The sequence below is a fragment of the Lichtheimia ornata genome, assembly GCF_029851405.1.
Source record: "Lichtheimia ornata isolate CBS 291.66 chromosome Unknown scaffold00029, whole genome shotgun sequence".
Classification (NCBI taxonomy): domain Eukaryota; kingdom Fungi; phylum Mucoromycota; class Mucoromycetes; order Mucorales; family Lichtheimiaceae; genus Lichtheimia; species Lichtheimia ornata.
In genome coordinates this window covers 334,719-349,121 of record NW_026695349.1, presented here as the reverse complement: position 1 = coordinate 349,121, position 14,403 = coordinate 334,719, and the positions used below count along the sequence as shown (strand labels likewise).

The 14,403-nt window shown below is 43.2% G+C and overlaps 6 protein-coding genes across 6 annotated transcripts; 3 read left to right on the top strand and 3 right to left on the bottom strand.

The window, feature by feature from the left end:
• Nucleotides 1-147: 147 nt before the first annotated feature.
• Nucleotides 148-1,872, top strand: O0I10_006610 (uncharacterized protein; the record flags this gene model as incomplete). Its single annotated transcript, XM_058486637.1, has 10 exons — nucleotides 148-223; nucleotides 287-304; nucleotides 367-396; nucleotides 452-744; nucleotides 802-840; nucleotides 897-1,004; nucleotides 1,059-1,172; nucleotides 1,233-1,514; nucleotides 1,573-1,659; nucleotides 1,714-1,872. 10 exons carry the CDS (start codon nucleotides 148-150, stop codon nucleotides 1,870-1,872), a joined length of 1,206 nt encoding a protein of 401 aa, XP_058342708.1.
• Nucleotides 1,873-2,283: 411 nt separating this feature from the next.
• Nucleotides 2,284-3,573, top strand: O0I10_006609 (uncharacterized protein; the record flags this gene model as incomplete). The annotated part of the gene is made up of 4 exons (XM_058486636.1): nucleotides 2,284-2,607; nucleotides 2,663-2,802; nucleotides 2,871-2,929; nucleotides 2,987-3,573. The coding sequence occupies 4 exons, from the start codon at nucleotides 2,284-2,286 to the stop codon at nucleotides 3,571-3,573; spliced, it is 1,110 nt and encodes a 369-aa protein (XP_058342707.1).
• A 179-nt stretch (nucleotides 3,574-3,752) lies between these two features.
• Nucleotides 3,753-4,575, bottom strand: O0I10_006608 (uncharacterized protein; the record flags this gene model as incomplete). The annotated part of the gene is made up of 4 exons (XM_058486635.1): nucleotides 3,753-3,789; nucleotides 3,857-4,107; nucleotides 4,171-4,430; nucleotides 4,485-4,575. 4 exons carry the CDS (start codon nucleotides 4,573-4,575, stop codon nucleotides 3,753-3,755), a joined length of 639 nt encoding a protein of 212 aa, XP_058342706.1.
• A 558-nt stretch (nucleotides 4,576-5,133) lies between these two features.
• O0I10_006607 (uncharacterized protein) lies at nucleotides 5,134-8,030 on the bottom strand (the record flags this gene model as incomplete). Its single annotated transcript, XM_058486634.1, has 15 exons — nucleotides 5,134-5,268; nucleotides 5,317-5,402; nucleotides 5,465-5,602; nucleotides 5,666-5,717; nucleotides 5,781-5,968; nucleotides 6,025-6,165; nucleotides 6,232-6,383; nucleotides 6,437-6,567; nucleotides 6,626-6,729; nucleotides 6,799-7,093; nucleotides 7,158-7,212; nucleotides 7,275-7,391; nucleotides 7,452-7,528; nucleotides 7,593-7,780; nucleotides 7,838-8,030. 15 exons carry the CDS (start codon nucleotides 8,028-8,030, stop codon nucleotides 5,134-5,136), a joined length of 2,052 nt encoding a protein of 683 aa, XP_058342705.1.
• An 861-nt stretch (nucleotides 8,031-8,891) lies between these two features.
• Nucleotides 8,892-11,919, top strand: O0I10_006606 (uncharacterized protein; the record flags this gene model as incomplete). Its single annotated transcript, XM_058486633.1, has 4 exons — nucleotides 8,892-9,260; nucleotides 9,329-10,484; nucleotides 10,538-11,688; nucleotides 11,746-11,919. The coding sequence occupies 4 exons, from the start codon at nucleotides 8,892-8,894 to the stop codon at nucleotides 11,917-11,919; spliced, it is 2,850 nt and encodes a 949-aa protein (XP_058342704.1).
• A 352-nt stretch (nucleotides 11,920-12,271) lies between these two features.
• Nucleotides 12,272-14,382, bottom strand: O0I10_006605 (uncharacterized protein; the record flags this gene model as incomplete). The annotated part of the gene is made up of 8 exons (XM_058486632.1): nucleotides 12,272-12,657; nucleotides 12,716-12,827; nucleotides 12,888-12,955; nucleotides 13,015-13,079; nucleotides 13,148-13,404; nucleotides 13,476-13,546; nucleotides 13,610-13,713; nucleotides 13,778-14,382. 8 exons carry the CDS (start codon nucleotides 14,380-14,382, stop codon nucleotides 12,272-12,274), a joined length of 1,668 nt encoding a protein of 555 aa, XP_058342703.1.
• Between the last annotated feature and the right edge of the window lie 21 nt (nucleotides 14,383-14,403).

Genomic DNA, 14,403 nt, shown 5'->3' with positions numbered 1-14,403 from the left:
TTTTTTCATCTCTCACTGTACTACTTTGCTTTGAGCTGCTCGATTGTTAAAGTGCATGATTGTACAAATCCCGACTAAGTTGGCTCTCAGGTTTGACAGACCACATTTGTATTTCTTCCTTCTCTCTCTCTCTCTTTTATTCACCCCATGAAACAACTGGCTCGTGCCTCCCCATTGGATTACGCTCATTCCACACAAAAGAGTCAAAAAACAAGCCGAGATTGTGAGTCTCCCCAAAATCAACTTGTTCATTGCTAACATGGAGCTGTTTGCTTTATTGGAATAGCTGGCATTCGTTCGCAATGTAAGCATCTCTAACACGTTGGGGTCTAACTACAACGCATCGCTAACATGTTTCCTTTAAAGCCATACGACTTTGCTTTGCTTCAGACACGGGTACTTGACTTTACGCATTCAACGCAGCATTGTATGCTAACCGTTTGGCCCAAAGACTACTATTCTTCTACCGATTTTTGCGACACGATACGTGTTAAAGAACTCTGCCAAACCATGTATCAACTTCCACACCACCGAAAGGCCAACAGCGATAACGACGACGACGTCATTGTGATCAGTTCCGACGAAGAAGAAGAAGACGACAACCATGAGAATGCCTCCAAAAATAAGAATGGATCAGCGAACAATGTGGACAGCGTGGATTCATTGTTGGATGATTTACAAGCACTCGACATCAATCGCAAGACTCCGGCAACCAAGACATTGCAAGCGAGATTCGACTTTGAAGTAAATACGTTACGAGATTTGGATGGCACACTACTGACATAGGTGCCTTTTGAATAGCGAATTGAATCACGAAAGGAGTTCCTAAAGGCGCAGAATGTAAGTAATGCTAAACTCTTTCTCCCACAATGGATCTGATTTTGTGTGATGCATAGGATATCTTTGGCCCATCAGCTGCACTTGACCTTGACGACCTTTATGAAAAGACGGCGATCCCTATTCCAAAAGGTCTAGTTGCATTGACGGATGAAGAGGAAGCACTGGTATGTGTAATGAGAGCAACCCAATCGAGTCTGTTGCTGATTTCCATGGCATAGGTTCGCAAGCTTTTACGACCTGGAAATAGCGGTGTGGTTGCAAAACATAAGAAGGCTGTGGTTGAATACAAGGACATTGCAAAGTTGCTTCCAGAGACCTGGCTCAATGACGAGGTAATTTCACCCCTTTGCCGAGCATCGCTTTTTTTATCCTAACACCAATCTATACCAAAGGTGATCAACTTTTACTTGGGTCTTATAGCGGATCGGGCCGACCAAGAAGATTCAGGCTTACCCAGCGTATACTGCTTTTCAACTTTTTTCTGTTCAACCCTGCGTGAAAAGGGCTATCCCAAAGTGAAACGGTGGACGAAGCGCGTTGATATCTTTGCCAAGGATTTGCTCTTTATACCCATCAATTATTCTTACCATTGGACGTTGGGTGTCGTTGACATGAAGCAGAAGACCATTACGGTGTATGATTCATTGGGTGGTGGTCATCGTCCTACGCTCGAGGTAAATGCTTTATTGTTACTTGAAGAGAGGTTGCTTACTCACACACATTATGTCACAGCTCTTGCTGGATTACCTATCACAAGAACATCAAGATAAAAAGGGATCACCATTTGACGACTCTGGCTGGACAATGCGTACACCCAAGGTTAGTTTACAATATGAAAGGGGTGGAAGTAATGATATTGATTGAATCGTGTAGGAAATCCCCCATCAAAAGAACATGTCAGATTGCGGTGTGTTCACATGCACATATGCTGAGCGGTTATCACGACAACAGGAATTCGAATTCACCCAAGATGATATGGTGCTTATCCGAAAACGAATGGTGCTCGGTATCGTTAACAAGAAACTCTGTTGATAATTACGATCATCCTTCGACTTTATGAACCTCTTGTATAAACCATTCTACTTGCTTAATAGTATATAGTCGATCCTTTCATCCTCATCCCCCTATCATTATTCAAGGCATATCACAATAGATAAATTAGCGTGACAAACAAGATAATAGTAAGCCGTTGTTGATTTCATGTTGTTGGAAAATGTTACAATTCAGAGTAGCTTCGTTGCCTGGTAACACCGCTGCTATAGCAACCTATTTGAAGTGAATGGTTTATCTTGAGATGATAGCATGAATGATTCTAAATGTTTATTAAATGATATAACGGAGCTGCTTTGAGGTAGGTAGTAGGATTTATATAAGAGCCAGAATGCGGAGCCTTATCATTCCTAACCTTTTCTACTACTGCGACAGCACTCTCTACCTACCCAAATGAAATTCGGTCTCAATGTTCGCAAGAAAGCCCAGCCTCGGCCAATGTTTAGTCGACGCAATCAATTGGGTCAAGACGATGACGACGATGAGCAAGAGGATGAGCAACAACAACAGAATCAGCAGAATGCCAAAAAGCAACACCGTGCCATAGTGAATCAGCAACTTGGACAGTCCACAAAGATGACCAAAAAGGTGGCCGAGCAACATGCCAAAGCACTGGAAGAGGATGCCAACATTTTCGACTACGATGCCGTCTATGACGATCTGAAGGAAGCTGAGCGTTTAAAACGGGAAGCCCAAAAGGGAGTGGATACCAAGAAGGTAATACAAGAACACCCTTACTACTGTATGGATTTGTCTGACATGTGCATTCTAGCCAAAATACATCAAGGCATTTTTGGAAGCAGCCGAGACACGTAAAAAGGATCGATTGATGGCTGAAGAAAAGAAGATTGCACGTGAACGTGAAGCAGAAGGAGAGATGTATGCCGACAAGGAAGTTTTTGTGACTGAAACGTAAGTAAAGAAAACGAAAAAGCGAGGGAGAGAGAGAGAATAAGTTCTTATATTGTTTGATGTATTAGATTCAAAAAGCAAAAAGAAGAATTGAAGCGTATTGAGGAAGAAGAAAAGCGACGTGAAGGTAAACAAGCACATTCATTATGAAAGATGTTCATTGTAGTTAACTTTATATAAATAGAGGAAGCCAACAAGAAGAAAAAGATGACTTCATTCTATCGACAATTGTTGAATGAGAAAGGCAACGAACGACAGGAGCTTGAACAATATCTCAAGATGCACAAGGGATCGAAATCCAAGTCAGAAGCCGAGATGAAAGAAGTGTTGGATGCTGAATTGGCGCAGCAAGCTCGTCGTGAAGGAAAGGATGTTATGCTCAATGACAACAATGAAATTGTGGATCGACGACAGTTGTTGGGTGCTGGCTTGAATGTACGACCCAAATTTGGATCACTTGGATCGCTCGCAGACAAAGGTGCTCAGGAACGACAACGCGAATACGATGAATACAAACGAAAGAAGGTGGAGGAATATGAAGCTAAACGTCGTGGTGGTGGTGATCAAGCAGAACGTGAACGATACAGTCGAGAGATTGAAAAGCAAATGATGGAAAGCAAGGCTAAAGAACGTGAAGAAGAAGAACGCAAGCAAAAGGAAATGGCCGAGAAAGCAGCTGCCAAACGCACTACCGATGAATCAGCCATGAGCGCACGTGAACGTTATTTAGCAAGAAAGAAACAAAAGTTGGAACAGACATCATCATCATAATGATCATTCCCCCCTCCCCACCAACCCCTTTCCATACTTCATCATTGTACAGGAGATGCATGCAACCAATAAATGTATATACAAATATTATATTTTCCCTTCAAAATCAATTTAAACCATCCTAATTACAATACACCATCATCAGCCTCATTATCGATTGGATTCATTCAACCAAACACTTACTTTGGTAGCTCAAACTTTCTACCCTTGAGTACCCTAATCATTGCCATATTGTGTGAGTCGCCACCCTTCTTCCCTCATCATAGTATATAGAACACTGTACCTGGTATAGTAAATATAAAAGAAATCGCTGTACAGAGCCGTTTGTAAGAGACCAGCAACCCAAGCAATCCAATCTGTATAATCCTCGGTGATGTATCGATACACCCAATTCAACAGATACAAGCCACGATAAGCACCCAAGGCGAAAAGGTAATGAGTAGTAATCGTTTCAGCTTCACCGGTTCTTTGTAGCATAAAGAGCTGGGGTAGAATGGCCACCGATTCCAGCCAGATGGAGAAGGACCACAAAACCTACATGATAGATAGCGTGGGATTAATCCACATGCCAAATTCCTGCAAGGTATATACGCTTACCTCGACTACACTATACTCATAGGGCAACACGAGTGCCATCACAGCTGATCCACCCAAAAGATATTCGATTCGAAAAGTGTCCAGGTTGGCATCGTAGGTCGCCTTGTACTTGAACTTCATGAGATAAAGGATATAAAGAGAGGATGAAATAAAAAAGATCTTCATGCACGTGTTGTAAAGTGAATGGAACTTGAAGAAAAGGTCCAGATAACGCGTCAAAAAGACGATAGAATAAAGCAATTGGGATTTGAACGAAATGCCTATACACCAAGGTTAAAGCATAAAGTACTCAACCGCGTAAAAAGGATACTCACCCACGCAGGAACGCGACTGCCTTATCTTCAACAGTAATATGATAATGGACGCCAAATGCATCAAGTCGGCAACGAGGCGAAACAGATTCATGTTGCAATTGGGGGTTGGAAACAGAGAGCAGCAGGCAAAAGATACACGCACGAAGGGAGTTCTCACTTTTATTGGACGAGGTGGCTCCAAGTGGACCATCTGGATGCTATTATGGCGGCGCTTTGATGAAATCCAATAATGCAGCTTCCTACAAACAAGGGTGCAGAGGGCCCAAAATGTCATAAGACTTGTCAAAAATGTCCATGTCATTGTTCATAGAGGATCTTTCAACAGAATAAAAATTATGTTCCCTACATGCGAAACAACAATTCGAGTCCATCTGAGAAAGTTTTATACGAGTTGTGGCCTTCTAGCAGGATCTAGATGGCCACAAGAAGTAGTATATCCAATGCCTTATTATCATATGCCATAGGTGGTTGCTATGCGACGTGCACTTGAAATGCCTACAACCATACTTAAAATGTTGGGCTGTGAGCGTGCAAACTATTGCTTACACCATCCCATGCTATATACAAAGAGCAAGCTACCATTTCCTCTCGGACCTACACATAGCCACTACTGAAAAACACCAGCTCATTTCACGTATGGTACAAAGTATTATTCATCAAGAAAATAACTAGATGCTTTACGATTTGCTCTATACACGCCAATAGTGCGTCGTCGAGGACGGCCGTTTGCTCCAATCACCGCATCCTTCGTTTTCTCGAGTTCCATAGACCTTGAAAATTGGCACTACGTATATGATAAGTATCCAGCTATAAAACAACGACGCTTCAGTACCTCTTGGAATTGTTCAATACGTGCTTCTTGTGCCTGAAAAGGGACGTATTCCATAGCATTGTATTCGATGGTGGAGAGGAGAGTCTCTGGAGGAGGGGGGGGACGTGTATGAGTTTTTGCAACCATTCCAAACGATCTTAATGCTTACCTTGTGTTGGGTATGCAGATACCAATGCAATTTCTTCAGCGTCCAAGAATTCAAAGTCTGAGATGTGGCAACTACCAAAATCCAAAGATGCGTAGCCAGCTGGTTCAACCCTTTTCAGATCCTTTTTGATCAAGATGACTAAATCCAATACTCACGTTGTTATTCATCTGGTAAGAATAAGGTCCTGCTATTGAGAATTACCTTTGTCTCCTAATGCATCGTTGCGTTGTATAAGGGCATAATGCTGCTTGGCCTATAGCATTGGTTTTGATCAATAACTAAAAGCGGATGACAATCCTTGTTAAGTTCGCTATACCTGATCCTCATCCATCCAAGATGCTGCAAATCGCCCAATAGAAGTATCATCTCTCGTGCAATCCAATTCCAATGTTTGTGATTCGGTCACTGTAATGTTTGCTGACAATGTAATGGACGGCTGTTGTAACATAGCTCGACATGCTTCAGAAACACTCCCCACCATATCCGAGAAATTCATTTCCTGGGCTTAGTTACCAATCGATTAGTGGGCTAAGATAAACTTTTGATTCCAAATATCATACCTGATGCTGTCGACGAAGCTATAAAGTAGGGTGCTAATCTGTCGGATGCAAAGGAATTGCGAATGTGTTCCACAGCACGCCATGGATCGTAGGGAATCACCTCGGCTTCTGTACCACCTTCGCCAACAAACTTGTAAAACACTACAACAGCTCCTGATAAGCAGCAAGCACCCTACACCCCCTCCCCCCTCCATGCCATGTACTTACTATTGGACATCCACTTTATGAATTCCGAGAACGTAACCGACTCTTTGGTAACATCGGCAAGGTAACGGGTCAACGACTGCATCAACTTTTTGGTCCTCCTCATACATAGGTTCACGGCCTCTGGATCAAGTAGCCCATTGTATCGCTCAGTCCTATGGTTTCCCTTTAGCCCAGCAAATACCTTCAATGATGACCTTATCCATACCATAAACTATATCCGTAAAGTGTATCAAGATGTAATAAAAGTCGCTCACAAGCTGGCTGTAAATACTCGCATACGATCATCTGGGAGCAGCTGTAGCTGTGTGTTGCCCGTTCACTCCAACGTTTTAATTGCTATGCAAGAAGGCTTAGACCCCGTGCCATCCATCATCCATTATGGTGGTATATATACCTGCTCTGAAAGCAACTGTGTAAAGTATTCATAAACCGCCTCACAAGGGTTTCCTGTAGCAATAAGGCCGAGAAGCTCAATCTCTGGCATTGGAAGGGTCTGCTCTAACGTTTCAAAAAGGGATGTTAGCTTTGAAAATGCAACCCATTTTGTGACTCCAACGACCCAATTACCATTTCGAGAGAGCAAAAGATCTGAAATCTTTGTCGCGTTTTGTTTGGAAAGGCTGGTAACGGTTGTGTGGTGTTTTGCAAGGACATTGATGGTTTGGCGGATATACTGCAAGAGGAAAAGAACATGACCATGCTCGGTAGCAAGATTGCATAACTCTGTACGTCGACAACGAAGCAAGTCGCATTGGAGAGTCGAGAACGTGATCTCGTTGACTGCCGCTGTTTTTCGATATGATAGCGTTTGAAGTTCAGATACATCCGATGAAGCGTCAATTGTTGTCAGAGAGAATGCATCCTTTTTCAGGTATCGAAGCGTTAGTAACCATGGCATACAACAGCAGCACTAGCCATACATTTACCTTTGATCCTTTACTTCTTGTGCTGAATGAGCCTATATGGTAGGTGCCATTCAAACTAAAAGAGCTCATAATCAGATGCAATCCTCCTCCTTCTTCTTCTTCCCATGAGACGCATACCATATATGTATATATCCTTCTTCGTCACCAATCAGCAATAGTGTTTGATCATCCATATCATCCATTGGAGGCTCAGGGAACGGTGGCTTCTTTATCCTCTGAGTAGGTATTAAGGGACTAAGTAACACGCGTCTCAGTATGATTTGCTCAAAACAAATGGCAAGATTTGATACATACATTGGTTCATCCGGTGGCACCATACTGAGGGCTGGCAACACTCGTGTGAAATCAAGGACACTAGGATCAAATCCATGCTATCAAAGGCATGCTTGTGAGTGATGGATGAAACAATATCAGGACGATGAACCGGGTGCTTACAAGGTACATTTCTTGAGCTTTATGCCGCGAGAAATTCACCCAGCAAAGGGCCGTTATGCTGCTGTCGCCAAAGGTATTATCGAGTGTTGTGAGTGCTGATGGCCAACACGTGGTGCATTTGGGCTCATAGGATCTGGCGTCGATGCGTGTCACTGTGCCGTCTGTTGCACCAACGACGAATTCGTTACCTACGCGAGTGACCCTGTAAGAAGAGAGCAAGCCATCGATGGCAATCAAGCACTTACCTTGAGGATTCCATTCAAGACAAAGAACATTGGAGTCGTTGGGAGCTGGTAATGACCAAATGGGGGATACACCATCGCGGCAGAGTGCAATGGAGCTGTCGTCAAAGACAATGGCGGCTAAATCTGATGTGGGACACCAGGCAACCTTTGCAACGCGCTTTCTCAAGATTTTTTCGGAATAGGGAGGGAACATGTGGAGCGTGATCATTCAAACCCGGACGTGATCTTATGCATCAATGCATCTGTTGTAGCACAAGCATTATTCTTTGTTCTTTACTATACCTCGCTTTGATCATCCCCCCTATTTACACTATGACATCGATTTAATGAAATGCAATGACTGATACAAACCTCGCGAAAAGCTCACACAACATGTGCATTATTGGCGTTCATTCACATTGATAACGAGAGCATCATGGACAATAAAAAGTTGGCGATTATTATCATACCAGCATTGTTTGGCATCAAGACGTTCCATGACATCTTCTTCATGCACCGTTGATCGTGTTTAATAGTAGCATGCTCAAGAATAAATTCCAATCTTTGCAATGAACGAGAGTATTACAATGATAAAGCTATTCAAAAAAGGGCAGTGTTGTTGATAAGCCACCGTTTTATTATTTGCCATGGCAACCAGGATACTCCTTAGATTGATCGCTCTGCGTGGTATCGGAGGGAGTGATGATAATAATGACAACCTGCATCCTTTCTCAGCAACACCACGTGTAATTGCAGTTGTTCAAAAGCGCTTCTACCCTGTAATGATATGTCATTGATAGCATCATTGATTACTCGAATAATATACCTTCTTCATATACGCTTGCAATCATGATGGTTTTGATGGGGGACAATGAAGCATGCCATTATGCTCTTTCAAGGGACACGCACATCATTTTCTCCCCCCCTCCTCCCAGCAAGTCTAATTAACCCCGCTCGTAAAGCAGTTCCAAAATTGGCATTGAACCTTGTTCTTATTGACCCGCTCGTGAATAGAGCTACTGGCTTTATCATTGTCTTTGAAGCTACTATTCTCGTATCCAGCTTATGAGTTACAATGTCTATCGAATCGTCCACCACAGCCACGATTTATGAGCAGCAGCAGCCCTCAGCATCGAGAGTGGTCGAGGATCCCGCCCTTGTCGTGGATTGGTCGGTTGCGATCCAGCAAGCCAACTTGCATCGCGTACAACGATTACTACGAAGTCATCCGGATCTGCTGTGGACACCATTGACGGCTTGGGATCCCGAGAGAGATGCGTCGCATGTGATTTCACAACTAAAGACTGTTCAACACCTTGGGTCGTCACTGGATAACCTGTGTGCCATCCATTATGCATTGCTACAATACAATGAACCCGTACCTGGAGAAAAGAGCACACTTGCACAGTTACAAACCGGGAACCTTCTTTGGTTTTTGATTGAAGTATGTGAGACGAATTATAAGGATGCTAAATGCTTGTGTATTCATGGAAAGATGATGATTGCATATAGAGTGCCACAAAGCAGGATCTGGAAAATCAGCCTTGGGGAAATTGCAATAATCGCACGTTACATCTCGTTAGCTTTCTGGGACATCAGCAGGTTGCACGACGCCTCTTGGATGATAAAAGCGTCTCCACTGAAATACCCAATGACCTCGGTTTCTTTGCTCGAGACGTTGCCCTATCTGACGACTTGTTCCATTTACTCTCACCTATCAACATGATGGACGATGATAAAAGACGAGGCGGCCTCGCTCGTAAACATCAGCATTCATCCAACGATCGATTCAATCAACTACGTCAACTAGCAGAGACTACACCATCAGCACATAAGAATATTAATTCAACACGCCAAGCTGAAGGACGTTATTTTCGAAGTGGTCATGTGGCAGAGAGCAAACGCAAAGTGCTTAGTGAAGAGGAAGCTGAATTGGAGAAACAACGGTTACGACGACAACAAGAAGTAGCCATGTTGGCGAAACGATCTGCAGTCAAAAACAATCCTCTATTTAAGCGATTCGAACAGCAGCAGCAGAAGCAGCACAAACGTCCTATTACCAATAATACGACTGTAGCACTATCTAAATCAGGATCGGCCACCGAAATAGCGTCTGACAACAATAATAGTAATTCAGCAAACAACCCCACCACCAACGATGAGGAATCAACAGCAGCTGATGTGGATGTTGAAGAACCAAAGAAAAAACGCAATAGCAAAGTTATTTCAGCATTGCGCAACAAATCCATAGTTTCATCCAGCGTGTTTTTGCAAACAGAGCCTGAAAGAGCATCTTCACCAGCACCAGCACCACGCTCACCTCAGCTCACCCCTTCCGTTGAAGATTCATCACCTAAACCTACAACAATACCATCAAAGCAGCATTCATCCAAAGACAATTCAACAACAACAACAGCTGCTGCTACTACTAAGGACGCAGATAATGTTACACAAGTGAAGGAATTATCGGAGGAAGAAGCAACTAGAATGGATCGGCGACGTTTGAGTGGAAGTCAAAAATCACAATGGGCTCTTGGGATGAATTCATGGGCATCAATCATGGAAAGATCACATCTCGATACGCTTTCTTCTGATGATGACAACGTTTCAGAAGGTGAACAATGGTTTGACAGCAAAGAATTCGAAGCGGATGAGATTCGGAATGAAGGTAATCATTGCTATGGCTTTTTTGGCTATTGATCATTAACAACATTTCGTTAGTCAAACAACCACCTTTGCATCAAAATGAACCAACACAGCAACCATTGACACAGCAACCACATTTGCATCAAAATGAGCCAACCCATCAACCACCCATCGACAACATCGAGTCAACACCAGCATCCAATTTCGATACCACACCCTCATCGTCACCTTCCTCATCATCTCTTTCATCTCCAATCCTCGAAAGTTATCCTACATCTTCATCATCCATATCACCTGCATCAACCATCACTACTCCACCGGTCCAAGTTGCCATGGAGCGTTCACCTGACAACGTTCATGATGATGTCAGCTATGGCAGTATATCTGTGAGCACCACTTCGCGCTATGTGAGACGCCTTTCGCAAGCACAAAACCCTGCCTTATTAGAAATGCAGCATAGACAAGAGCAACAACCTTGCATATTGGACGACGACACAAAGCAATCGAAATTCAAGATCAAGCGTGTACCCGTGAAGGTGCCATCATCAGTATCAAAACTCTCCAGCAGCACAACAAAGCAACATGATCCGCCTACAATTAGACGTAGCCAGTCTGCGCTACAAAGCCTTGGAAGCACTGTTCCCGCTAGTATATCATTAAGCAAGCACTCATATCAACCAAAAGCATCTCGACATGGCAAGCTTTATTTACGCATTAATGCAGCTACGGATATGCTACTACCGCTACCAAATGAGCCGACCTATGTTCGTTGTGTGGTGAGCGATGACCGATACGAGTACATGTCGCGATATGCATTGCTTGGTCAACACATCCCATTTGAATACGAGTGCATTATTGATACGAATGACGATCCCGACATGATCATCACCATTTCTTTACATGTTCGACCTGATCATCATCTTCGATCCAAGTTACCACTGACACGCCTATTCTCAACCAACAAGAAACATCACCATCACGATAAAGGAGGATCCTTGTCTTCTTACATCTGCCATGATGACGGATCAATAGGCCGTTCTCGATTTGCTCTTTCACACATGCTCCATGGCTGTTACATGTGCTCCTACTCGACAAGGTTTGATTGTTTCAACGCTTGGACACAACAACGCCAAAAGCATCGGTCAAAGGAAGAAGGTGATGTACTCAAAGTGATTGGAAGCTTGGAAATTGAGATGCTTTATCTACCTTTGAATGATCCATCCATGGTAAGTTTTTCTTTCATCCTTCGTTTCTTATCGTCTGACCCCTCCATTTTCATATAGTCGGTTCCACGTAACCTTCGAGACTGTGATATGGCAATCAAAATTCAACAATGGAATGAAACTTGCTGGAATACAGAAAACTTGACGAGTTCACGAACAAGCAAAATGCCTGATACGACTGGAAATGGATTGATGAAAAACCTCCAACCAACAAGATCACCTAGTCTTTTTTAGCTGTGTATTTCTATCGTTGCGATTACCCCTTATTCCCTCATTCATCATATTTGTTTTGAAGCATTAATTGATCCGCCTAATATGTGTATCCGCAATAAAAAGTTTAGTCTCACGGCTGTTTCTTCGAGTATGATCGTCATTTGTATTCTTATACATATACACGCTACCTATCATCCCACGTATGTACATTAGAACATAGCATCATTATACAGCCAATCTTCAAAAGGTAAATGGAAATAGGTTTTGTTTACACGTATACGCATTGAGGAGGTGGTCTAAAGGATTATGTACAAGGGCATTAAATATCTATACGTGCTATATGTATGTGAATTGGTGATTCAGTCTATAAGGTTTATGCATTGTCCTCCTCATCTTCATGGGGTATCGCTGTGCTTTTGCCTTTGTCTTCAGATGCCTCGCCATGTTGTTGACTTGAACGCTTTCTGAAATGCAGTGAACCACGTCGCTGAGCCATATCCATTTCTTCATGTTGATATTCAGGTGGTATGGGTCTGCCTTGTTTTTCCAAGATGGACAAGATATGCTGGATGGCTTCCTGATTTTGGCGTGTTATCGTCATCAATGCTTGCAATTGATCCATAATAGCATCATCTCCTCCTCCCAATATATCATAATTGTGTGGCGGGGCTTGCGCTGTTCCAGGAGATGGTCCATTTGGTTGTGGAGGAGTGGATGTTGGGAACAGCATGGGGGTCTGGTCATGTACTTCAGGTCCATCTATTATTATCATCCGATTAGAATCTTCATACGAGCTCATTTGATGTGTATTACGTACCTGCCGTATCATCTTGCTCGGCTGTTAATTGGCTGTAGTATTGGCGACGACGCATTGCTTCCCATACGATAGTAAAATTGCGCCCAATAATGATGGATGGTAATGCAATCAACTATGGATCATAGATCATTTAGTTCCTAGTACGCACCAATGTATATATGCATGCACTTACCAATACACCAAACAACATAGCTGGGAATGTCACCAGCTTACCAATAAACGTGGCAGGTACCATGTCACCTTGAAATAGCCGAGAGATATCAATCCATGCACGAGATGCTATATAACGGTTGTCTTACCATAGCCGGTAGTCGTAATTGTAACCAGCACAAACCAAAAGGCTGCAGGGATGCTATCAAATGAGCTACGATGCACAAACATCATTAGCTTAATCATCCATTGATCATCCTACTGCTTCAATTTGATGCTTACCTTGGATTGCCATCAGGATCAACAAACGTTTGCAAACTCTCATCCCATATGCCACGTTCAGCAAAGTAAAGAAGGGTTGCCAATAAGATGACGCATGTCAATAAAAAGAAGAATAAGGCTGAAAGAGCATCACTGGAGCGACGTAGCGCAATCACCATCACTTCGATTGTCATGATGATAGCATTCGAGTACTTGTATGTCTTGAATAACCGCAACAGCCGAAATAAGCGAAGGATAGTGAATCGAAATTCATACGTCTAGGGCGTAAACGACTTTCTTCAATGAGTATCCATAACCAAGATAGAGCAAGAATGCTATAACCTCTTACCGTGTCTCGTTGTGCCAATAGCTCAATGTAGAAAGGTATGATAGCAATGAAGTCAATGATAGATAATGGAGCTTGTATTGTATGTGAGTTCTTTGTTACAATTTTGGGAGAGTGAGATATGATTATGTACTTACAAAGAAAGAATCTGCCAAGCATGCGTAGTGAATCCGAATGAGCGAAAACGCGTAATAAATATTCCAAAGTGAAAAGTGCCACCATCGCCGTTTCAAGATGAAACCTGTCAATGGGAGGGTATCTTAGTACCACCACCTCCTCTATTCTTCAATCCCTTGGCCACTTACCAAACTTTGTTGCTTTCTGCTGAACGAAATGTAGGAATGGTTTCAATGGTTGTCATGACAGCACTCAATACAATCAACATGGATACAATGACGTTGGTCCAGAAAGCTGCATTACTGCTGGAAGGTTGCTCCATAAGGAGATACAGCTTGCACTTTAGGTCACTTTTGAATTCGGCGACATCCAACCCCGTATTGGCTTCATGGGCGTCTTCTTCAACGGCATCTTCATGTTCATCAGAGCCGATACCACTGGTTCCTGGAGGCATTGGCCTACTACCATGATTGCTGTCAGGTGTGGATGTGCCTGGCGTACCGGGTGTCTCACGTGCAAGCGCTGATATTGACATGAAGCCAGCAGGATGCTGCCCAATACGGTGTTGCTGCTGGTGCTGCTTTCCTTTCTTTTTTCGTCGTCGTCTTCCTCCACCACCACCACGAGTACCACCATTCCTCACGTTTTCATTGCTGGTCGAGGTAGTCGATCCTTCATCCGAAGACTGTGATGAGCCACGATGAGCTGATTCAAGTTCAATGTCACCGGGATGTAAAAGTTCTTCTTCATCATGCAGCTTTGCAAAGTCACCCTGCTTTCGAAAGAGCCGCATGCCGACGAGGATAAAAGAGGT